The sequence below is a fragment of the Physeter macrocephalus genome, chromosome 16, assembly GCF_002837175.3.
Source record: "Physeter macrocephalus isolate SW-GA chromosome 16, ASM283717v5, whole genome shotgun sequence".
Taxonomy (NCBI): domain Eukaryota; kingdom Metazoa; phylum Chordata; class Mammalia; order Artiodactyla; family Physeteridae; genus Physeter; species Physeter macrocephalus.
Window position 1 is genome coordinate 31,111,387 of NC_041229.1, and position 26,873 is coordinate 31,138,259.

The window sequence follows — 26,873 nt, forward strand, 5'->3', positions numbered from 1 at the left end:
GGATAAAAACCCTAAAAGTGAACAGCTATGATTGTCAATCCAGTGTTTTAAACATATTTTTTGAGTTATAATCCATTGCAGTTATTGTCAGTAGGCCAATGGGAGCTTATTCACGTTGGCTCCTGAGTCCTTTTGACATGGCCATAGTAGTCTTTGATTGCTTTGTTGGCTGGCTTTGTACATTTCTTACCCAATACCTATAATTAACTATTTATTCAAAGTGCTCTGGTTCCTTTAGTGGGAAATGATATTTAAAGACCATAATCTGAATGTTTGTGACTAATTGTTACTGAGTTGTATTGTTTTTATAACCTGTTCTGTGGACACAGTTGGGTAAATATGGCCTTTTGGTTTTTTTAATAAAAAGCATCATGAACTCTAACTTCCAATTCAAATTCAGGAATTCAAGGTTTTATTTAACCTCATTGATTGTACAACTCCCTTCCTTCATACTGAAAAATCCTTATTCTCACCTGTACTCCCTTCCTGCCCTGTAGGCAATGATTTAAACATTTTTAAATGTTTTTTTATTCTAAAAATATATTTTATGTACATTTATCCATATCTCCCTTTTTCTTAGATAACTGGTAGCATACTTTTTTCCACCTTTTTTTACTTACTAATAAATTATGGAGATCACTCAATACTAGTATATATAGAGAGATTCCTCATTTCTGCACAGTACTCCATTGTGTAGATGTAGCACAATATATTCACCTAGTCCCTGTTGATGAAAAAATCATTTGATCTAAGAAAGAAATGGAAATTTTACTTGAGCCAAATTTTTAAAAAATAAATTTATATACTTTATTTATTTTTGGCTGCATTGGGTCTTCGTTGCTGCGTGCAAGCTTTCTCTGGTTGTGGTGAGTTGCGGGGGGCTACTCTTCATTGCGGTGCGTGGGCTTCTCATTGTGGTGGCTTCTCTTGTTGTGCAGCATGGGTTCTGGGCACGTGGGCTTCAGTAGTTGTGGCACGTGGACACTAGAGCGCAGGGTCAGCAGTTGTGGCACACGGGCTTAGTTGCTCCGTGGCATGTGGGATCTTCCCGGACCAGGGCTTGAACCCATGTCCCCTGCATTGGAAGCTGGATTCTTAACCACTGTGCCACCAGGGAAGCCCACTTGTGCCAAATTGAGGGTTATAACCCAGGAACAGTCTCTCAGAAAGCTCCAAGAACTGTTCAGCCTTTTACAGGTCAAAGCACAGTTATATAAGTTTTTGAGACAGAGGGCTGTATGTTAAATGATGTATTATTGACAGTTAATATAATCTAGCGGGTAGTGGGTCATGGGTCATTGTGGCCCCATACAAGATTAAGAAGGAATGTTATCTTGTAAGGAGTTGGCTTGTTGGTGTTAGGAGAATGTTGCTCTTTATTGTTGAGCAGGTATTCCTGCCAGTGGAGAGGTTTGGTTGATGCATAATGCAGATACACAATGCACAGTAGAGGTGGGAAGAGGGGACCAAAGAGCAGAGAAAATTTTTTTATGTTTAAATTTTTCTTGCTATAAAATATAATTTTATTTCATGTACTGTAATGTATTCAACTACTTCCCTATTGATGGACATCTGGGTGGTTTCCAATCTTTTGCTATTACAAATAATGCTGTAATGAATAGTTATGGATATCTTGTTTTAGGATATGTTCCAGAAGTTGGATTCTTAGGTCAAATAGCAAATTCATACGTAATTTTGCTAAGTATGATCAAATACCCCTCCCCCTCCATGGAACTGTTGGCATTTTGCAACCCAGTCAGCAATGTATGTAAATACACAGCTTCATCAGGGGAGTATGTTGTCAAACTTTTGGATTTTTGCCAGTCTGTTCAATAGAATCTCAGTGTGGTTTTAATTTCATTGCTGTGTTATGAATAAGATCAATAATCTTTTTAGTGTATCAATTGCATATGTAATGGTTTATTTTTTTAAAAGTATAAAGAAATGTTAGGATTGATTATGTGGTATTATTAAAGAAAAAATATTCTGACACTTGTTAAAACATTAGCAAGTAAAGAACTACAAGTAAGGAAGACTTTATTCAAGACTATTGCAATAAGAGCATTGCAGTTGGGGAGAGAGATCCGGCTCAACTCTGAATACAGCAAAGATAGCTGAGGATTTGTAGCCAAACAATGGAATGAAGGGGTCAGTGGAAGAAAAATTACTTAGTGGAGACATCAAGGGCAGGTGGATTCTTGCTGAGTATTGGCCAAGGGCTTATACATCAAAAGTGGAAGATTAAAAATTTAGTCAGATATCAAGGGTGGGAGCATTCTCACTAACCTGACTTAGCAGGATTCTTGCTAAGACTGGGCTAGACAGGCCAAAGATGGGGTGGGGGGTGACAAATGGAGAAGGCACTGACTTAAATCTACATAACAAACTTTACCCTGGTTTACCATGCTTTTCCTGGTAACTTCTGCATAACTGGCTTCCTCACACCCTTCTTTCTCTCTTTTGTCTTGAGCTGAAAATGGTATTTAAGCCTGTGGCTTAGTCCACCTCAGGGAGTTACTCATTTTTCCCTGGGTATCTCCCATGTATACATGAGGTATATATGTGAAACTTATGTTTGTTTTTCTTGTTAATCAGTCTTATTACAGGGGTGTTAGCCAAGAACTCAGAAAGGTAGAGGGAAAATTATTTTTTTCTCCCCTACATTAGTATATACAGTAGGGAAGGAAAAATCTCTTCCTATTCCCATCTTAGGTTCTCCAGCTGGGGTCCTGTAAACTAAACTGGCCAAAAATATATTAGCAAGAGAAAAACAAGCTAATTAACATGTGCATTGCACATGTACGAATAAGAACCCTCAGTGATGAGTAATCTTAAAGAGAGGGTTAGAACTTGGGTTTTAATACCAACAAAGGAAAAGAGGTTTGGAGCTTCTGGGTGAGAGAGGCAAGTTATAGGAAAGTGACCAAGAAAAGCATGGTAAACAAGAGCTGTTTAGTGAGGTTTGTTATGCAGATTTGAGTCCTTGCCTTCTCCTTTGATAAGAGTTTTAAGAGTACTTCTCTTTCAGATACTGAAGAGGGAGACACCTCTACAAATGGAAATTTACTTTAGAGCTTTTCATGATGGATCTCAATACCCTTTAGCTCAAAATAATCCATTTGCCAAAAGTACATTTTGGGGTGGCATACTCTGTTACCCCTCAGTAGGTGAATGAAATGAATACTTCCCTGAATTTTTGAAGTATTTTATTTAAAAAATTCAATAAACAAAACCCAACACATTAAGAACTTGGAAATTTTGGCCACATCACAATTTTCTTCCCCAACGTCTAGTTACTTAAAACATCCCAACATTACCTTTCTATCTGTTGAAAAAAAAATCACTATATATCTATCTTAATCATGACAACTTTAAAATTTTGTTGTCTGTAGCAAAAGTCAAATTTTTTGAATATAAGAAGTATTTAAAAGCTTAATTAATGAACTTTAATATAAAGTAGAATCTCAGCAGCTCTCACTGAAAAAATCAATGAGTTAAAAGTTAGGATGGGAGTCAGAGAAGATGGCGGAAGAGTAAGCAGATACATCAGAAATACATCTACACGTGGAACAACTCCTACAGAACACCTACCGAACGCTGGCAGAAGACCTCAGACCTCCCAAAAGCCATGTGGAGGAAAGGCTCTTGGTGCTCCAACCAGGAGTCAGTGCTGTGCCTCTGAGGTGGGAGAGCCAACTTCAGGACACTGGTCCACAAGAGACCTCCCAGCTCCACGTAATATCAAACGGCGAAAATCTCCCAGAGATCTCCATCTCAACACCAAGACCCAGCTTCACTCAACCACCAGCAAGCTACAGTGCTGGACACCCTATGCCAAACAACTAGCAAGACAGGAACACAACCCCACCCATTAGCAGAGAGGCTGCCTAAAATCAAAATAAGGCCACAGACACCCCAAAACACACCACCAGACGCGGACCTGCTCACCAGAAAAACAAGATCCAGCCTCATCCACCAGAACACAGGCACTAACCGGGAAGCCTACACAACCCACTGAACCAACCTTAGCCACTGGGGACAGACACCAAAAACAACGGGAACTATGAACCTGCAGCCTGCAAAAAGGGTAAATGAAATTAAAAATACTCTAGATGGGATCAATAGTAGAATAATGGAGGCAGAAGAACAGATAAGTGACCTGGAAGATAAAATAGTGGAAATAACTACTGCAGAGCAGAATAAAGAAAAAAGAATGAAAAGAACTGAGGACAGTCTCAGAGACCTCTGGGACAACATTAAATGCACCAACATTCGAATTATAGGGGTCCCCGAAGAAGAAGAGAAAAAGAAAGGGACTGAGAAAATATTTGAAGAGATTATAGTTGAAAACTTCCCTAATATAGGAAAGGAAATAGTCAATCAAGTCCAGGAAGCACAGAGAGTCCCATACAGGATAAACCCAAGGAGAAACACGCCAAGACACATAATAATCAAACTGTCAAAAATTAAATACAAAGAAAACATATTAAAAGCAGCAAGGGAAAAACAACAAATAACACACAAAGGAATCCCCATAAGGTTAACATCGGATCTTTCAGCAGAAACTCTCCAAGCCAGAAGGGAGTGGCAGGACATATTTAAAGTGATGAAGGAAAAAAACCTACAACCAAGATTACTCTACCCAGCAAGGATCTCATTCAGATTTGATGGAGAAATTAAAACCTTTACAGACAAGCAAAAGCTGAGAGAGTTCAGCACCACCAAACCAGCTTTACAACAAATGCTAAAGGAACTTCTCTAGGCAAGAAACACAAGAGAAGGAAAAGACCTACAAGAACAACCCGAAACAATTCAGTAAATGGTAATAGAACCATACATATCGATAATTACCTTAAATGTAAATGGATTAAATGCTCCCACCAAAAGACACAGACTGGCTGAATGGAAACAAAAACAAGACCCATATATATGCTCATATGATTAACAGCTGATCTTTCAGCAGAAACTCTGCAAGCCAGAAAGAAGTGGCAGGACATATTCAAAGTGATGAAAGGGGAAAAGCTACAACCAAGATTACTCAACCCATCAAGGATCTCATTCAGATTTGATGGAGAAGTTAAAACCTTTACAGATAAGCAAAAGTTAAGAAAATTCAGCACCACCAAACCAGCTTTACAACAAATGCTAAAAGAACTTCTCTAGGCAAGAAACTATCAGACAAAATAGACTTTAAAATAAAAGTTAGGGGCTTCCCTGGTGGCACAGTGGTTGAGAATCCGCCTGCCAATGCAGGGGACACGGGTTTGTGCCCTGGTCCGGGAAGATCCCACATGCCGTGGAGCGGCTGGGCCCATGAGCCATGGCTGCTGAGCCTGTGCGTCCGGAGGCTGTGCTCTGCAACAGGAGAGGCCACAACAGTGAGAGGCCCACATACCGCAAAAATTTTTTTTTTAAATAAATAAATAAAAAATAAAATAAAAGTTAGGATGATAAAGGTTTACATAAATAGATTAAAAATGGCCCCTGCAGGCTTCCCTGTTGGCGCAGTGGTTGACAGTCCGCCTGCCGATGCAGGGGACATGGGTTCGTGCCCCGGTCCAGGAAGATCCCACATGCCGTGGAGCGGCTGGGCCCGTGGGCCATGGCCGCTGGGCCTGCGCGTCCGGAGCCTGTGCTCCGCAATGGGAGAGACCACAACAGTGAGAGGCCCGCGTACCACCAAAAAAAAAAAAAAAAAAAAAACAAAAAAAGTGGCCCCTGTATATTGACCCTATATTGTTTACTTCATAGCAGATTGGGACCACTAGCTCAAAAGCTTGCCTCTGCCAAACTCAAATTTTTACACATCTAATTGCTTTAACTATATCCTAAATAACTATATTTTAAGCCATTTAGAGCCTGCCTGTTTTGCATGCCCAGCATCCGTGAGACAAACCTCAGCCTGAGAACCCAAGTCACTGCTACCCTTCCAAGATCCATGACTAAGCTGTCTGAAACATCACTTAGCTATGTAAGCCTCCTCTCTGGTTCCCCTCTTGCCTGGGAGTTCCCTTGTCCTTTCCCCTTGTGGTGGTGGCCCCACACCTGACTCTGGAAGGTCGCCTGTTGTGAGGGATTTCCCCTTGCCTGAACCTGCCAAGCACACCAAAATAAAGCTTGTTGTGTGCTACTGCCACCTGGTGGTCTTTTCTTTAATAAGTCCCGAAATCCTCGAACTCATAACAAAAGGAAAAGCCTTAGGATTGGAGAAAAATAGTCACAAGAAATCATGTTGGCAAACACAAGTCATAGAGGACCTTGTTCTTTCTATGCATATTTCCTGTCAAGCGAGGAGAAGATAAAAGACTTCTAGGATCCAAAAACCTGATGCACATCTAGGGAAAGTTTTTCCTGTGGTTTTCCTGAAAATAATCATGTGAGAGAAACTGAGAAGTTGAATCTGTAGTAGAATTATTTGAAAGCCTTAGTAAAGTACGATAAATAAATAAAACTTTAGGTGACTTAGAAATTTGAGCTCTCTTCACAACATAGGTAAACTATGTTAGTGAAAACATACCCTTTTATAGATGACAGTGCAAAATCACTCTAATCTTTGAAATATGTGCAATATGTCACAAAAACTTGGGCATTACAGTGAAACAGATTTTGCTTTAATCTCTGCTGTTTCTCCTTGAGTGACATGCCTTTGAATAAATTAACTCTTTCATTCATTTAAGAATCATGGAGTTGAGTGGCCAAGATAACAGAGTAGGAAGACCCTGAGCTCATCTCGTCCCACAGGCAAACCAAAATTACAACTATTTACAGAGCAACTATTGATAAGAAAGACTGGAATCTAGAAGAAAAGATTGTCTACAACTAAAGCTATAAAGAAGGAACCACAATGAGATGGGTAGCATGGGAGGAGACACAGTATAGTCATGACCCATACCCCCTGGTGGGTGATCCACAAAGGGGAGGATGATTACAATTACATAGGTTCTCCCCAAGGAACAAGGGGTCTGAGCCCCACATAGGGCTCCCCATCCCAGGGGTCCTGTACCTGGAAGATGAACATCCAGAATATTTGGCTTTGAAGGCTAGTGGGGTTTACTTTGGGGAGAACCAGAGGGTTGTGGGAAATAGAGACTCCACACTTAAAGGGCACATACAAAATCTTACATGTTCCAGGACCCAGGGCAGAAGCAGTAATTTGAAAGGAGCCTGGGTCAGAGCCACCTGATGATCTTGGAGAGCCTCCTGGAGAGGCAGGAGGCAAATGGAGCTCACCCTTGAGACATAGAAAACCACTCCTGGCAGCTCACTCTACCCCTAGGACACTGGTGCTGGCAAGTGCCATTTTGGAATCCTCACTCTATCTTCTTAGTATCAGGACTAATAAGGCAGGCTGCCTTAAGACCCACTGAGCCCACAGACATCCTGGGATATGGTCATATCCAACAGAGGGTCCAGGATCTGGCTCCACACACCAATGAGCCAGCACTAGCCCCAAGAACCCCAGGACCCTGCAGCTAGAGACTGGGACACAGCTCCACCCACCAGTGGGCCTGTAGTAGTCTTGGGACCAGCCTCACCCACCAGTGGGCAGGCACCTGTCCCAGGATCTCCAAGCCTGCCCACCAGGGAGCTGGCACTAACCTTGGAACCAGCCACCCACCAGCAAGCAGATACCAGCCCCAGGACCCCCTGGGACCTGGCTCCACCCATCAGTGGGTCAATATACCAACTTCAGAACCCCAGTGCCCTGCAGCCAGAGATGCCAGGACCACGCTCCATCTACCAGGCCAGAGCCATCCCCAGGAACCCCTGGGCCTTGGCCTTACCCACGAGTAGGTGGGCACAAGCCCCAGGACCACTGCAGCCCCACAGCCTGCCATAGCAGGACACAGCCCATCCACCAACAAGCCAACACCAGCTCTGAGACACATTGGGCCAATTAGCCAGCTGACCCAGGATCTGGCCCCATCTACCAGTGGGCTGACACAAGCCTTCAGGGCACCCCAGACCCCACAGGCAGCACCCACCCACCAGCAGACCAAACAAGCTCCAGAACCCCTAGGGCCCTACAGCCAATAATCCCAGGACACTGCTCTGCCCGCCAGTGGGCCGGCACTAGTCCCAGGAACACAACAACATGCATACTGTCTTGTCAGCACCCAGCCAACCCACCAGTAGACTTGCCCCAGCCCCAGGACCCCCTGTGCCCTGGCCCTGCCCACCATCAGATCAACACCAATTCTGGGAACCTTGGGCCTATCAGCCAGTGGCCCCAGGATCTGGCCCCACCTACCAGGGGGCTGACACTAGTTTCAGGACCCCAGGGGTTTGCACCCAGAGAACCCAGGACATGGCTCTGCCAGTGACCAGCACAAGCCCCAGGACAACCTGAGCCCAGGCTCTGCCCACCAGCAGGCCAACACCAGCTCCAAGAGACTTTGAAACCCTCGGCCAGCCACTCTGGGATCCAGCCCCACTCACAGGTGGGCCAGCAGCCCACAGAGCTTGCAGCAAGCCACGTCAGGAACTGGCCTCACCCACCAGCAGGCTGACACTAGATCTAGAAATCCTGGCCCTGTAACCTGGTTCTACTCACCAGTGAGGCTGTACTAGCCCTGGGAACCCCATGAGGCTCTGCAGCCAGCTGCCACATGACCCAGTGCAACAAACCAGTGGCCAGCAGTCTACACACTGGGAAGAACTTGGCAACCAAACAAACTGGGGGCCAGCCACACCTACTAGACCACACAAAGTAGTCAGCCCACCACAACAGAGGACCAATGCAGTCCACATTGGGGGCACCCCTAGAGCATATAGCTCTCGTGACCAGAGGGAAGTGTGCTCCTGGGATGTGTAAGATGGCTCCTACAAAAGGCCACTTCTCCAAGGTTAGGAAACATAACCAACCTATCAGATACACAGAAATAAAAACAGCAAATTAGGTAAAATGAGGTGACAGAGGAACATAAAGATGATCAAAGAACTCAGGAGAAGACAGAATGGACAGAGTGAGATGTTAGACGTTTTTAACAAAGAGTTAGTTAGAAAATATAAAGAAGAACCAGAGATGAATAGAAAAACTGAAATGAAAATTATAGTAGAAGGAATCAAGAGTAGGTTAGATGCAATAGAGGAACAAATCAGTGAGCTGGAAGACAGAATAATGGAAATCACTGATGCTGAAAAGAAAAAAGAAAACAATAAAAAGAAATGAGGACAGTTTAAAAGATCTCTGAGACAACATCAAGTGCACTAAAATTCATATTACAGGGGTCCCAGAAGGAAAAGGAGAGAAAGGGGCAGAAAACATATTTGAAGACATAATAGCTGAAAAATTCCCCAACCTGGGAAAGGAAACAGGCACACAGATCCAAGAAGCACAGATAGTCACAAACAGGATTAACCCAAAGAGGACCACACCAAGACATAATTAAAATGTCAAAAATTAAAGAGAGAATATTAAAAATAGCAAGGGAAAAGCAACAATACAAAGGAACTCCCCTAAGGCTATCAGCTGACTTTTCAGCAGAAACCCTGCAGGCCAGAATGGAGTGGCATGATTTATTTATTTATTCATTTATTTATTTGGTTGTGCTGCACAGCTTGTGAGATCTTAGTTGCCCAACCAGGGATCAAACCCATGCCCCCTGCATTGGAAGCATGGATTCTTAACCATTGGACCATCAGGGAAGTCCCTAGCATGATATATTTAAAGTGATGAAAGGGAGAAACCTACAACCAAGAATACTCTACCCCTCTAGGCTCTCATTCAGATTTGATGGAGAGATCAAAATCTTTACAGACAAGCAAAAGCTAAGAGTTCAGCACCACCAAACCAGCTTTACAAGAAATGTTAAAAGGACTTCTCTAAGTGAAAAAGAAAAGGCCACAACTAGAAACATGAAAATTATGAAAGTAAAAACCTCATTGGTAAAGGCAAATATACAGTAAATGTAAGAAATCAACCATGTATAAAGCTAGTAGGAAGGCTAAAAGACAAAAGTAGTAAAGTCATCTATATCTGTAATAAGTGGTTAAGCGATACACAAAATAAAAATATATAAAATATGATGTCAAAAAGAGTAAATGGGGGAAAGAGGAGTAAAAATGCAGGGTTGTTAAAATGCATTTGAAATTAAGAGATCACAACTTAATATAATCATATATATGATTATATATATACATATGTATAGATAGGTAGATAGATAGATAGATAGATAGATAGATAGATAGATTGCTACATATAAACCTTATGGTAACCACAAACCAAAAATCTATAATAGATACACACACACAAAAGAAAGAAATCCAAACATAGCACTAAAGATAGTCATCAAATCACAAAGAAAGAGAACAAAAGAAGAAAGAACAACAACAAAAACTACAAAAACAACCCCCCAAAATTAACAAAATGGCAAGAAGTACATACCTATCAATAATTACGTTAAATGTAAATGGACTAAATACTTTAATCAAAAGACATAGGGTGGGGCTTCCCTGGTGGCGCAGTGGTTGCGCGTCCGCCTGCCGATGCAGGGGAACCGGGTTCGTGCCCCAGTCTGGGAGGATCCCACATGCCGCGGAGCGGCTGGGCCCGTGAGCCATGGCCGCTGGGCCTGCGCGTCCGGAGCCTGTGCTCCGCAACGGGAGAGGCCACAGCAGAGGGAGGCCCGCATACCACAAAAAAAAAAAAAAAAAAAAAATGACATAGGGTGGTTGAATAGACACAAAAACAAAACCTATATTTATGTGGTCTACAAGAGACACATTTCAGACCTAAAGGCACACACAGTCTGAAAATGAGAGGATGGAAAAAGGTATTCCATGTAAATGGAAATGAAAAGAAAGCTGGGGTAGCAATATTTATGTCAGACAAAATGGACTTTAAAATAGAGTGTAGCAAGAGACAAAGAAGGACATTACATAATTTTCAAGGGACCAATACAAGAAGAAGATATAACAATTGTAAATACATATGTATCCAACATAGGAGCACCTAAATACATAAAGAAAATATTAACAGACATAAAGAGAGAAACTGACAGTAACACAATATTAGTAAGGGACTTTAACACCCCATATACATCAATCAACAGATCATCCAGACACAAAATCAATAAGGAAACACTGGCCTTAAATGACACATTAGATCAAATTGACTTAATAGATATATATAGAACATTCTACCCAACAATGGCAGCATACACATTCTTTTCAAGTGCACATGGGACATTCTCCAGGATAGATCACATGCCAGGCCACAAAACAAGTCTCAATAAATTTTAAAAAACTGAAATTATATCACGCATCTTTTCCAACCACAATTCTATAAGACTAGATATCAACTACAAGACAAAAAACTGCAAAAAAAACACAAATATGTGGAGATTAAACAGCATGCTACTAAACAACGAAAGGATAAGAGAAAAAAATTTTAAAATACCTGGAGACAAACGAAAAAAAATGATGATCCAAAATCTATGGCATGTAGGAAAAACATTTCTAAGAGGGAAGTTTACCTCGATAAAAGCTTACCTCAGGAAACAAGAAAAATCTCAAATAAACTACCTAAACTTACACCTAAAAGAACTAGAAAAAGAAGAACAAACAAAATCCAAACTTAATATAAGGAAAGAAATCATAAAGATCAGAGCATAAATAGAGTAAATAGAGATGGAAAAAACAATAGAAAAGATCAGTAAAACTAAGAGTTAGTTCCTTGAAAAGATAAACAAAATTGATAAACAGTTAGCCAGACTTGCAAGAAATAAAGAGAGGACCCAAATCAATAAAATCAGAAACAAAAGAGAAGTTACAGGGCTTCCCTGGTGGCGCAGTGGTTGAGAGTCCGCCTGCCGATGCAGGGGACAGGGGTTCGTGCCCCGGTCCGGGAGGATCACGCATGCCGCAGAGTGGCTAGGCCCGTGAGCCATGGCCGCTGAGCCTGCGCGTCCGGAGCCTGTGCTCCGCAACGGGAGAGGCCACAACAGTGCGAGGCCCGCATACCACAAAAAAAAAAAAAGTAAGAAGTTACAAATGATACTACAGAAATACAAAAGATTGTAAGAGATTACTATGAAGAATTTTACACCAATAAAATGGACAACCTAGAAGAAATGGACAAATTCCTAGAAAAGCACAATCTCCCAACACTGAATCAGGAAAAAGTAGAAAATAAGGACAGACCAATTACTAGTAATGAAATTGAATCAGTAATTAAAGAAAAAAAAAGCTCCCAATAAACAAAAGTCCAGGACCAGATGACTTCATATGTGAATTCTACCAAACGTTTAAAGAAGAATTAACACCTATCCTTCTCAAACTATTCCAAAAACTTGCAGAGGCAGGGACACTTCCCAACTAATTTATGAGGACAGCATCACCCTGATATCAAACCAGACAAAGATATTACAAAAAAAGAAAATTACAGGCCAATATCACTGATGAACATAGCTGCAAAAATCCTCAACAAAATACTAGCAAACCAAATCTAACAATACATTAAAAGGATCATTATCAAGTGGGATTTATATCACAGATGCAAGGATGATTCAATATCCACAAATCAATCAATGTGACAGATCACATTAACAAACTGAAGAATAAAAAATCATATGATCATCTCAATAGATGCAGAAAAAGTTTTTGAGAAAATTCAACATCAATTTACAATAAAAACTCTCCAGAAAGTGGGTAGAGATGGAACATACCTCAACATAATAAAGGCCATATATAACAAACTGACAGCTAACATCGTACTCAATGGTGAAAAGCTAAAAGCATTTCCTCTAAGAACAGGAACATGACAAAGATGCCCACTCTCACCACTTTTATTCAACATAGTATTGTCAATAGAAGTCCTAGCCACAGCAATCAGAGAAGAAAAATAAATAAAAGGAGTCCAATTTGAAAGGAAGAAGCGAAACTGTCACTGTTTTCAGATGATATGATACTATACATAGAAAATTCTAAAGACACCCCCCAAAAACTACTGAGCTCATCAACAATTTGGTGAAATTGTAGGATACAAAATTAACAAATAGAAATCTGTTGAATTTCTTTACACTAACAATGAACAAGAGAAATTAAGAAAACAATCCCATTTACCATCACATTAAAAAGAATAAAATACCTAGGAATAAGTCTAACTAATCTAACTAAGGAAATAAAAGACCTGTGCTTGGAAAACTATAAGACACTGATGAGAGAAATTGAAAATGACAGCAAATGGAAAGATATACTATGTTCATGGATTGGAAGAATTAATATTGTTAAAATGCCCGTACTATCCAAGGCAATCTACAGATTCAATGCAATCACTATCAAAATACCAATGGCATTTTCACAGAACTAAAATAAATAAATCTAAAATTTGTATGAAAACACAGAAGACTTCAAATAGCTAAAACAATCTTAAGAAAGAAGAACAAAGCTACAGGTATCACGCTCCCTGATTTCAAACCACACTACAAAGCTACAGTCATCAGAGCACTATGGCACTAGCACAAAAACAGACACATAGATCAATGGAACAAAATAGAGAGCTCAGGAATGAACCCAAACTTATATGGGCAATTAATGTATGACAAAGGAGGCAAGAATATACAATGAGGAAAAGACAGCCTCTTCAATACATTTGTGAAAACTGGACTGCTACATGCAAAAGAATCAAACTGGACTACTGTCTCACTCTATGCACAAAAATAAATTCAAAATGGATTAAAGACTTAAATGTAAGACTTGAAATCATAAAACTTCTAGAAGAAAACATAGGCAGTACACTCTTTGACAATGGTCTTTGTAATATTTTGGGGATCTGTCTCCTTGGACAAAAGAAATAAAGGCAAAAATAAACAAATGACACTACATCAAATTAAAAAGCCTTTGCAGAGCAAAGGAAACAATCAAGAAAACAAAAAGGCCACTTACCGAATGGGAGAAAATATTTGCAAATGATTTACTGATAAGGGGTTACTATGCAAAATATGCAAATAACTCATACAACTAAACATCAAAAAAAAAAAAAACCCCACAAACAATCCATTTAAAAATGGGCAGAGGATCTGAATAAACATTTTTCCAAGGAAGACATACAGATGGCCAAGAAGCATATGAAAAAATGTTCAACATTGCCAATTATTAGTGAAATGCAAATCAAAACAACAATGAAATATCACCTCACACCTGTCAGAATGGCTGTCATCAAAATAGCCACAAAGAAATGTTGGTGAGAATTTGGAGAAAAAGGAATCCTGTACACTGTTGGTGGCAATGTAAACTGGTACAGCTACTATAGAAAACAGTATGGAGATTCCTCAAAAAATTAAGAATAGAACTACCATATGATCCAGCAACAGCACTTCTGGACATTTATCCAAAGAAAACAAAAACACTAGAATATATATGCACTCCTATGTTCATTGCAGCATTACTTACAGTAGTCGAGATATGGAAGCAACCTAAGTGTCCATCAAGAGATGACTGGATAAAGATGTGCTATATATACATACAATGGAATATTACTAAGTCATAAAAAAGGAAATCTTGTTATTTGTGACAACATGGATGGACCTAGAGGGTATTATGCTAAGTGAAAATTTTTTTTTTTTTTTTTTTTGCGGTACGCGGGCCTCTCACTGTTGTGGCCTCTCCCATTGCGAAGCACAGGCTCCAGACGCGCAGGCTCAGCGGCCATGGCTCACGGGCCCAGCCACTCCGCGGCATGTGGGATCGTCCCGGACCAGGGCACGAACCTGTGTCCCCTGCATCGGCAGGTGGACTCTCAACCACTGTGCCACCAGGGAAGCCCAAAGTGAAAATATTTAGACAGACAAAGACAAGTACCATATGATTTCACTTATATGTGTAATCTAAAAACACAAAACAAATGAACAAACATAAAACATAAACAGAGTTATAGTACAGAGAACAAGGAGGTATATGCCAGAGGGGAGGAGGGCAGGGGGAGGAAAGAACTAGGTGAGGGAAGTTAAGAAACACAAATTTCCAGTTGCAAAATAAATGAGTCATGGGTATTAAATGTATTATACCTAAGTACTAGGGATGTAACATTCAACATGATAAATATAATCAACACTGTTGTATGTTATATATGAAAGTTAGAGTAAATTCCTGGAGTTCTCATCATAAGAAGAAATTTTTTTTTCTATTTCTTTAATTGTGCACCTATAGGAGATGATGGATGTTTATTAAACTTGTCATAGTCACTTCATGACATATGTAAAGCAAATCATTATTCTGGATATCTTAAACTTATATAGTACTGTATGTCAATTATATCTCAATAAACCTGGAAAAAAAAAGAATCGTGGAGTACATACCATGTGCACAAATTCTAAGGACAGTGCACATAAAAAACAGTCCCTTTCCAAGAGCTCACAAACTAGCAAAAGAGACCAATAAATGAACCCTGTACAATGTGATAAGCGCTAGCATAAAGTCAAGTACAGGGGCAATAAACGATCATGAAGGAAAATCAACTATACTTCAATAAAATGAAAAATTTTAAAATATGGAGCATGAAGAAAACTTTTAACTCAGCCCAGAGAAAAGCGGGTGGATGGTGCATGGTGAGAGTAGCTTTCTAGAGAAGATATTTTATAGTTACATATTACCTTTTAATAATTTCTGATGAGTCTCTAATGTCTTGAAATGACAAAATTAAGAGCAATTATATTATCTAGATCAGTACTGTCCAACAGAAATGTAATGTGATATACATAATTAATTTAAAATTTTCTAGTAACCATATTAAGAAAGTAAAAAGAAACAAGTGAAATTTATTTTAATAATATATTTATATAACACAACATATCTAAATATCTAAAATATTATCATTTCAACATGGAATCAATATAAATTATTGAGATATTTTATATTCTTCTAGATTTTCTAAATTTATTTTGTATTTTATACTTACCACACATCTCAATTCAAACTAAGCCACATTTCAAGTGCTCAATGGCCTGACATGGGACTAATATATCAGCTAACACAGATCTATTTTGAACTAATGGTTCCCAATATCTTAAAGTATGAAGACCTCTCAAAATACTTTGAGGATATCCACATTATAGTTTGACACTTTTAATATCCATCAATTGATAAATCATATTGAAAAAGCTCTTTTGAGCAAATTTAACAATGCTTTTCCATGTATGTTGATTTTGTATAACAGTGTCTACATGTGTTTGAAAACTAGTACCCTAAGATATAGTATTATATATCATCCCATATCATAGTATGATATCACATAATATGCTTAAGCTAATTTGAATTGGATTTTGGCCTGACAGAACATATAGATCACTATTTTTAGGCATCACCTAAGTTCTATTGTATCCACCCCTATTACAGGAAGATCAATAAAGCTGACAGATGAGCACTTTTTGAGAGGTTCCTTATAGATATGATTCAAATATCCTGGTAGCAAGATGATTGTTAAAGAATTCCTAAGGTCTCTTCAAGTTGATGGTAGTATTTAATATGGGTTATCCTCCCAATTCTCTTACTTACCAGCTGTGAGACCTTAGGCAATATACTAAATCTTTCTAAACCTTTGTTTTTCATCTTTAAAAAACAAGAACAGTATCTACTTAATATTTGTTGAGCACTCTAGGCATCTTACATGCATCAGCTCTTTAAATCCTCACCACAATCCCATGAGATGTTGCTATATTATCCCCATTCCACACAGATGCACTCAGAGGCACAGCGACGTTAAATAATTTGTCCAAGATTACTCAGCTGTAATTTGAACCCAAAACCTGCAATTTCAATCCCCGTGCTATATACTGACTTTCTTAAGTTACAGTGATTCTCAAATGAGATAATACACACAGACACTTAGTACATGCAAGTTCAGTGTCAGTTTATTATTGTTATTAAGATTCTAATGCCCATATTTGTACCTTTTTAAAATGCTCTTTCCTAACTGGAAATGCCTTGCTTCATCATTCTGAAAATAATTCCAAGTCCCACCTCCTACATAAATCTTTTTTTAACTAAGTTGATCGCTCTTCGCTAAAAATTCCCTTTGATATCTAAAGAAGTGCAGAATTTGGCCCATGATTCTCCACCAATGATTATGCCTTATTACTTTAACAACAGTGGTAATTAAGGAGGAAGAAATTCCCTCTCACATCCCACCCCCACTCATAGAAAGTCATTTATTCACTCATTTTTTTCAGTAAGGGCCTATTCTATGTCAGGCTCTGAGCTAGGTGCTAGACACGTACTGGTGAACAAAACACATAGTTCCTTTTCTCATGGAAATTTTGACAATAGAACATGACATTAAACAAATAAATGTATAAATACAAATTGTGGTAAATGTCATGAAGAAAAAGAACAAATAGGCCATCAGAAAGACAGTCTAAGGGGTATAATTTAGATGGCGGAACTCAGAGAAGGCCTCTCTGAAGAAGTAACATCTAAGCTAAGTAAGACCTGAAGAATGAGTAGAAATTTGTCAGGGAAAGAGTGAATGAAAGAACAGTCCAGTCAAAGACCCTGAAGCAAAAGAGCTTGCCATGTTTATTTAGACACTGAAGAAAGCCAAGGTAGCTGAGATATAGTGAACAAGAGGAAAGTGGTAGAAAATGAGGCTGAAAACTATACAGGGCCATTTCAGAATCTGATAAAGAGCAAAATACCTATTATTGTATTTGCACGGTACAAACTCGAGGTTGGACCTTGCCTATTTCTTCTTTACTAGAAGGGTAGGGGTCGGCACAGTTTTTAAAAGAATGAGTAATCCTGACCTACTAATACTCGTTGTTTCAAGGGTACTAGTGTTGCTTCTAAAATAGCGAATCTCTCTGGGCTTCCCTGGTGGCGCAGTGGTTGAGAGTGCACCTGCTGAGGTAGGGCACGTGGGTTCGTGCCCTGGTCTGGGAAGATCTCACATGCCGCGGAGCGGCTGGGGCCGTGAGCCATGGCCGCTGAGCCTGTGCGTCCGGAGCCTGTGCTCCGCAACGGGAGAGGCCACAACAGTGAGAGGCCCGTGTACCGCAAAAAAAAAAAAAAAAAAAAAAAATAGTGAATCTCTCAAACATCCCATCTGAGAGTTTTGACTGGAACTTACATGGTAAACATCCACACTGTCTACTGTGATGTGCAAGACATCAAAAGGAGGTAAAGATGTTTGAATGACATTGCCTGTGACTGCAAAGGAATTTAATGGCTAATAGTATCAAGTAATATAAGGAAATGGATAAAAAGAATGGATGGAAGTTATAATGAGCATAACCTAAGCATGAAATTAAGCCCACTGCAAAGTTCTGAATTATAACCCTTATTATATATTGTATATTGAGGTTTAAACTATCTACCCAATTCTGGGGACTGAAGGCCAGGTTGGATGGTGGGTGAAGTTGGAGAGAATCAAATGAATGAATGCATGTCAAGCACCTAAAAACATGCCTAATGCCTGACATGCCATCAGCAAGTGAAGCTACCATTATTATCTACAGTGACATTTTTTTTCGAAAACAAAATTTCAATTTAACTAACACTTAGGCAAATAACAAAATATTTGGATAAATAAGTTGGTTATGTTAGCTATACATATATTACCAAAATGAGAAATGAGCAAGAGTTTCACAGTGGAGATGGCAAAGTTCAAATATTAAGTGTAGTATGAACTAAGAACCAGATAAAAAATAGCTGCTGCAAGAAGGGTATATACTATCTAAATATTTATCTTAAAGCTGAGTTACAAATCACCTAAGCAATAATACAATGGATTCAGCCTTGCACCCCAGCAGGACACTGTGGTTAGCATGAGGCTAGCCAACTGAATTTTCTAACAAAGAAGCAAAATCAGTTGCATCCTAAGTAGTCTCCCAGCATCAAAATGAAGAGATGGAATCTCCCCCTCTTGCTTGGTTCCTAATCTTTCCGTAGAACTCCAGCAGACATCTAGAACTGGTTTAGATAATTGGCCTTTGCTTGTCTCTCCAGACTATTCCCAACTATAGTGTCACTTCTGGTTTTAAAGCCCTAAAAACTCTACAGGAAGCAAAGGATAGAGAATTATGAATTGGACATGTTGAGTACCAAAAAGTAATGCAAAGGAGGAAATTTTTCTGCACTGGCAGTACAGAACAAATTGATTTATGAGAACAAGCTGTTTGCTCCAAACACTGCTAACCAGTGTACTTTTCAAGTCCCAGAATTAATACCAAAGTGGTGAGAATAAAACTAGGGGCTTTTCCCCATGGGTAGGGCAGGCATGAGACTTCCTTGAATGAATCAACAGACAAATGAATAAAGAAATTCACTGGGAAGATTATTTGATTTTGACTCAGACATCCTATAAAATCCTATAGATTAAAGCCAGGTGTGGTTGACCCCTGTGCTCTACAAGTATAAATGAAGAAGCATCTTACAGAAAGGGATCTAAACTGTAGTTCAATATTCAAGAGGTCTTAGGGAGGTATGGAAGGAGGCTGGGTGTCAGTAAACTATCCGATTATCATAGAAATGAAGGTATTAAGAACAAGCGTAATTTTGATTGCTTTATTAAAATGTTCCTCACAGAATTCTTTACAAAAACATCATGCCCTGAAAAAGTCATTCAACAAACATCAAGACCTTCTATGTATAGGACATTGATGGAAAAAGCAAGAGAATCCATGTTCCTGATCCGTAATACAACTCCAAAATATTTAAAATTCTGAAAGTTCAGTTCAAAATCTTAAATTTTCCTTCACTTACAATTTCAATAGTGCTGAAATTTTCATTTAGTATTGTGCTTATAGTGCTATCTCTGTTTTTTGTTCACAAAAACAAAAGTCTATCATTCCCATGCTACATAAAATATGTATGTTCATGTTTTAAATATTTATATAAAACAAAATTGTTGTAAATAAATAAGAAATCTTAAAGAAACCAAATCAGTATCAAAGTTAAAATTACAATATATGTAATCCACTAATTCTAAAGTTTAGACAAAGTTTTAGATCTTCTTCATGAAAGAAATGTACGAACTGTACCCTTGATTGTACCTCTACAAATAGGGCATTTTCTTAGAGAAGGGGCACAATCTTTGCAAACTACTAGATGACCGCAAGGAATAAACACTATAGACACTTCTTTGTCCATACACACTTTACATGTTCTTTCTTCTTGTAGTCTCCTCAATTGTTCTTCCATTGGTAAATCTAAGAAGAGAAAAAAAATTTTAATAAAAGGCAATTTGCTGCTTTTCCTCCAATGAAAAGACAAGAAAACAAAAAACAATGTTTTCTACTGATTTAAATTATTAATACTACTTTACCTGAAACATTTTCTGTGGGAATGTATTTTATGTCTTGTTGCTCTAAGGGAGAAAAAGCAAAAGCATTACTATGACAAATAAGGTTAACAATATTTAGTCACAGAATATATATTTTTAAACTAACAGTTTAGACTCTGGCCAAATACTATAGATAATTTTCATAATGTCAAGGCAATGAAAACCTTCAATCTTTTTGTACAATTAATAGTTTATAAATTAGGTTGAATTATTTTCAGTAATCACAAATCATTAATAAAAGCGTATTGTCAATTGACCTAGGAAGTTCCAAAAGTAATTTTCCAGCACTCACCAAATAAATGCTGGTATAACATGGGGTCAATTTCTTGTAGAGAGTTTTTGAATATGGTGGCTGCAAAATTTCCTTTTACTAAGATAGTATCAATCAGTTCTCTTGCTTGTAAGGATGTCTGTGGTTTTTGTTTAATAACATCACGTTCTTGCTCGCTAATCACTCTGGCAGTTAGTAGACTATCCAGGATTGGAAGCACACAAGTCAAATGTTGAAAAAGTGCCATTCTGTTCTTCCGGATTAATGATAGGTCATCTTTATAGAAAAGAACACAAACACAGTCACGTTCAAACTCTGCCCACAAACTTCCTTCCACATATACACATATAACTGAATGAAAACAACCATAATTCATAATCAGTTGGCACTGAAGTTGATTGCTAGCTTTGGGGGTACCTGATGCCCTGTGCTTGATAGTAACTCTACTTATAATAAGAACTAACACTGAGCACTGTGGTAGGCACTTTCCATGTATTAACTCATTTCATCTTCACAACAGCCCTTTGAGGTAGGTACTAGTACCCTTACTTAGCAGGTAAGAAAACAGAGGTACAGTGAGGCAAGTAAATTGCTAAAGGACACACAACTAGCAAAAGTCAAACTGAGGCAATTTGGTTTCATAATCTATGCTCTCTACCATTCTGCAAAACTGCCAATCCTTTAACCAAATAAAACTTAGAACCAAATAAAATTGAAATTTTAATCCAATCTAGTCAAAGTGGGGAAAGGCAAAATCAAGGGAATTAAAATGATAGAACATATTTTTCTTAAATTATCAGTCACCCATAAAACTTCTTTAAAATTCCATTTTAAGATGAAATTATTAATTATTATTTCCCAAAATTAGACATGATATTGCTATTACCTCAATGTTTTATAGTAAGGGGGGAAAGGCACTAACAGCATTTTGAAAAATAAATCCTACTTGTCAATACCTTCCTGTCCTATAGGATCTCTGTATTCTTCTTCCAGATCTAGATTTTGTATCTAGTGGTAAAATACTTTATATTTGAAACTCTGCAATTTTATTATCTCTTTGGAATATGACTTATGATTCCAAGTTTGTAATTAACTATCATATAGTTTTACCATGATCCATAAAGCTTTTCTATAAAATAAAAAGAGAAGTTGGGCTGTCTAAAGAAGAATTATTTGAGGGGAGATGATCGTTAGATTTTAGAAACTCTGACTTTGTCAAATAATAGGACATATAAATAGAACTGTTTAATAAGGAATAAAAAACAGTGCTTAGTCAGAAAGTCCAGGCTCGAGATATACATTTTGAAGAGAATTGAAGCTCTGAGAATAAATGAGAAAAGGATCAGGACCTAGAACAGTGTCTGGCACAAAGTCAATGTTCCACAAATACCTGTTGAACAAATGAACCATCAGGCCTCGGCAATTTAAACAGCAGTAGGAACAAAGAAATAACAGCCAGAGGGATGGAAGAATTAGAACCTAACATATTGTTAAGTAATCTATGGTTAAGAAGTAGTGATATTTTAGAAAATTAAAATATAATTTATACCTGATGTAAAAGTGTATTAATTTTTTATTTTTCTAATTACATTTTACTTAAACTAATGTAAGAAGTTCTCTGAAATTCTTAAGATTTCTAAAATTGGATTGCTAGTAGCTGCAGAAAATAGTCTCACTTCAAAGTCATAGACTGGGGCTTCCCTGGTGGTGCAGTGGTTGAGAGTCTGCCTGCCAATGCAGGGGACACGGGTTCGTGCCCTGGTCTGGGAAGATCCCACATGCCACGGAAAGGCTAGGCCTGTGAGCCATGGCCGCTGGGCCTGCGCGTCCAGAGCCTGTGCTCCGCAACGGGAGAGGCCACAACAGTGAGAGGCCCGCGTACCACAAAAAAAAAAAAAAAAGTCATAGACTGTATTCTGGTTTATAAGAGGTGAAGACTTGAATAAACCTTCGAAGCATATTATTCTTTTATCCTGGAAAAAATATCCTAAGTCGACTCTTTATTTACACATCTGTCAAGAAATCACTCACCTACTGTTCTGGGAAACTATAAAGTAATCAGTAACGTAAACGTATTTTCATTGTCATTCAAAAAAATATTTCTTGAGCACAGACTATATACAGATACTGTGCTAGGTAGTATGGATATAACAGTGAGCTGAGAAGCTAACGGATATTTTTGACAATGCAAGTTATTGTACACTGTTGACTTGGAGTCAACTCTGGAAACTGTTGGTTTTTTTTTTTGAAGAAAAATAAGTATTTTATAGCTGGATGGCTTTAGACTTCATAGGGTCTTATAAACAATTGTGGAAATGGGTGTTCTATTCTTTGAACAGTTGTTCACTGACGACCAGTGGTAAGACTGAGAGGACTACAGGAAGGACATGAAGCCCTATCTTCACTTCACAATGAAAAGGAGAACTTGGCTGGGCAAAGATGAACTTGGACTATGTTGCTGCTGTACTGGTGACATGTAGAACTGAATAATAATTCACACTTTAGTAAATAGAGGATGCTGTATTACTATGATCTGATATGTTTGTCTGGGTTGGCCAGGGGTAGATTTTTCCGGGAATGGAGTGGACAATCTCACCATCAATCATCCTGGGAAGAAAGAGGTCCCAGATGGCCTTGGACAAGGATATGGGGCAAACCTTTCTCATTCTGGGCTTTGTGGATATTTGGGGGCCTGAGCTTTGCTTGGGACTTTCCTAGTCATTTGTTAAAACTGGCCAGAGCTACACAGAGATGAATCAGGAGCTAGGCAAAGAGATTCATGAGGACGGGCTTAGGGGCACCAAGAGAGGCCACATACAGTTATAGCTGTCAACTGCCATTTGTGATGTAATGCCCTTCTGTTATCCCTAAATCTCCAGTAAGAGCTTGTTAAAAGTTGTAATCTGTTTTCAGCTGTGTTGAAAGGACTCTTGGATCTGGTCCATGCTTCGGAAAGGGTGACAAAGGAGGGATCAACATTTCTCTTTGTCTAGGCCAGAGTGATGATGGCAGTGGAGCAACCAGATGAGAATGAACATGCTCATCCAGAGGAGGGGATGAGCCTCAACACAGTAGAGGCAACAGGGAGCAGACAAGGCTAACATGGAAGGGCATGAATAACTTGTCTTGGGAGAATGTGAAACAGTGTCTTAGAGCTCCCCTAAATAACACAGGGACACTCCAAAGGGTAATTCAGTTCTTGTGTGGGCAAATAGGAAACTTAATCATAATTTGTCATTAACTTATAGTCACAGGCTGAGACACACTGTTACGCTAATATTAAAATTAATAATTGTCCCTGATCCCACCCCAATTTATAGCAAAGAGGAGCGAGCAACTAGTCTGGGATCAAAAATGTGCCATGAATAATTACACACACAGTCAATTACCCAGAATAAAAATAGAAATTAAGAAAAAGCAGGAAACAATGCTTTCACTCAGTATATGTACTTATATTTTCAATTTACTAATAAGCAATTCAAATATATTTTAATGTGAAGAAAGTTTTCAGAATTCAAATGCAGAATATTGAACTTAAAATCCAATTGGATTGACTATATTTTCAATAACTTATGTACAGTGACATCCTTATGGAAATGGAGACTAGAAGTAAATATGTGTACCTGATTCTTTTTCCTCAGTTGCTCTTTCTTTCTCCTCTTCCCTTATTTCATCTTCTGCATTAAGTAAATCTAATACAAGATCACTGACAGTTTTATAATTCTCTCCAGTTGTTAGGATTTTACTCTGAACTGTCTGCTTTACCAGCCTTCTACTAAAGCCCATTTCCAAAGCAGCTTTAACAACAGGTGTATTCATCATGACTGCATCTTCTGAATGGTTTTCTCCAGGTCCAAAATGAATAACTATATGGAATAAAGAATTTAACACATATTGGGATAGTCTGTATATTTTCTAAATTGCGAGTTATTACAATATCAAAAACATAAGGCCCAGAAAATGTGTAGGTACTATTTTGTATTACCTTTCTTAAATTTAAAATAACGATATACATGTTCAGTCACTAAAATAGGAATATGGAATATTGTATTCAGATTCAAAATATGCATTATCTGGCATAAATATGAGTGGGAGAAAGAAACAGAATGTTGGGATCATCCTTACCACCACTGAGATTCCTTTTCCCCCATGTTGAATGAACAAATGAGCTTTCTAAATCAAATATGTTTAACATAATTTTGAAAGAGGCCAATTGTAATCGCTCATATCTATTACTGCAATGGCCTCCTAAACTATTGCTCCTGTCTAATTCATTCTCAACATTGTAACCAGAATGACTTTTAAAAAACACAAATCTGAATGTGTCACATTCCTTCTTAAATTCCAAAAACGATTCCTTTGCTGTTAGGATAACATTCAACTGTGCCTTACAATATCTTATGCAATCTGGACCCTGTTTACCCTTTCAGCCTCATCTCTTGCCACTTACTCATTCACCTTCTATCCCAGAAGCCACAAACTGATGGCTCTTGGGTCAAATTCTGCCTACAGTGCTGACCACTCTTAAGCTAGCCTGCTTCATTCATTTACCTGTTCGCAAATCCTACTTCTAGCCATACAGAATTTTGTTCAGTTCTTCAAGTGTGCCTGTTCTCTTTTGTCACTTAAGTCTTTCATGTGGTGTTCTCTCTGCCAAGAATATTCTTTTCCTCCCATTGTTATTTGGTTAACTACTATTCTTCCCTTTGATTCTGTGCTAAGACAAATACTTCCTCTGGAAAGCCTTTTCTGATCTTCCAAGTCTGGGCTAATTGTCCCGCATGTGCTCTCAGAGCACACTTTACTTTCCATACTGTTCTCCTATCTGTGTATTTGCCCGTGTTCCTTAGACCACTAGCTCATGAGAGCAGGTGTTATGTTTATCCTGTTCTCTATTCTTTCCCCAGAATAGCAGAAGCACAACAAATATTTATTGAACTGAATTTAACACTAGATAAGGGAGAAGAGCTTGCTCAAATATTGGCTCTATCACCTTTTGAGTTTAAGGTGGTGGACAAGTCACTTAACCTCTCTGAGCATCTGAGTACCTATTGAAAAATGAGAATATTATTTTCTACTCTCTCGGTTTCATAGAAAGAATATGTATGCAATCTAATGTCATAGTGCACCCGTTCCCACACTGGTCTGAGAACAAGGGTTAGGCTGGATGTCTGAAGCTTGTTAAAACTATAGATGCTCAAGCCCCACCTTCAGATACTATGATTCAATTCAGTAGGGTTAAAGTGGAGACTAGAAATCTGTAATATTTTGGCAATTATGATATGCACTAAAATTTGAAAAATGCCAATAATGTATTTTAAAATTCACTGTAAATTATAAATCATAATATAAATGTACATTATTATAATTATCAACTTTCAATCTTAACAGTACCAAATGGTTCTAACATTTAAATGTAGTAATTATTATTAGTATACATACTTGGTGACTCTGCATTTTCATCTTCTGGATTGTCTGAAGTAGATAACAGCTACAAAAGAATGTATATAAATTAAAATGTAAATCTTATCTTGTTCATTGCAATAAATATTAATCAAGAGACCTAATTTATTCAATTTATTGCAAACTGACTTGTTTACTGGCAACATAATTTTTTATGTCAAAAGCAGAATTTCATTTACATTCAACAGCAATTCTGTAGGCCATAAACTAATAGAGTTTCTTCGTGTGTGCGTGTGTATGTGTGTATTAACAAATAAAATCCATTTTCATTAAGGCGGGAAAAGGGCTACACCTTTTCAGTGACCTGTAAGACAATCACTGTTTGCCTATCATCCCAAAGATCTTCCATTTTCTGGGTGCTCCTTTGGGATAAGCTGGACCCTTTATTTCCATTGACTGTGGCTAGGAAGTGTTTGACCCTCAAACTATTCTCTAAGTTCTTACTTGCTTTTCTGGGAAGATTAGAAAGAGCAATACAATTATCTTCCTCAAATCCTTTTAAGAAAAATTTATATAGTAAAACTATTAAATGCTACTATCCAGTCAATTTTTTTCCTCAAATAATTTAATTTATTGCAACTTTGTTGGAGAAATACTCAGAAACATAACTTAAATATTATTTTTCTGAAGGCTTCTAATTCTGGATCTGCTGTTATCCAAAGAATAGCACTCTCTAAGATCATGCTGGGTGTTGAAAAAAGAAAATGTATTTTTATTTATTTATTTATTTTTTTTTTTTTTGCGGTACGCAGGCCTCCCACTGTCGTGGCCTCTCCCATTGCGGAGCACAGGCTCCGGACGCACAGGCTCAGCGGCCATGGCTCACGGGCACAGCCGCTCCGCGGCATGCGGGATCCTCCC

At 38.4% G+C, this 26,873-nt stretch overlaps 1 protein-coding gene across 1 annotated transcript in view; it reads right to left on the reverse strand.

The window, feature by feature from the left end:
- Window positions 1-19,486: 19,486 nt before the first annotated feature.
- The window catches only part of BIRC3 (baculoviral IAP repeat containing 3), a 17,517-nt gene continuing 10,130 nt past the window's right edge, over window positions 19,487-26,873 (reverse strand). The window contains exons 5-9 of the mRNA XM_007122136.4: window positions 25,992-26,040; window positions 24,173-24,415; window positions 20,571-20,825; window positions 20,261-20,302; window positions 19,487-20,144 (exon numbers count right to left, since the gene is read on the reverse strand). Of these exons, the coding sequence (XP_007122198.1) occupies window positions 19,951-20,144; window positions 20,261-20,302; window positions 20,571-20,825; window positions 24,173-24,415; window positions 25,992-26,040 (783 nt within the window). The 3' untranslated portion in view covers window positions 19,487-19,950. The remainder of the gene's footprint in view (window positions 20,145-20,260; window positions 20,303-20,570; window positions 20,826-24,172; window positions 24,416-25,991; window positions 26,041-26,873) is intronic.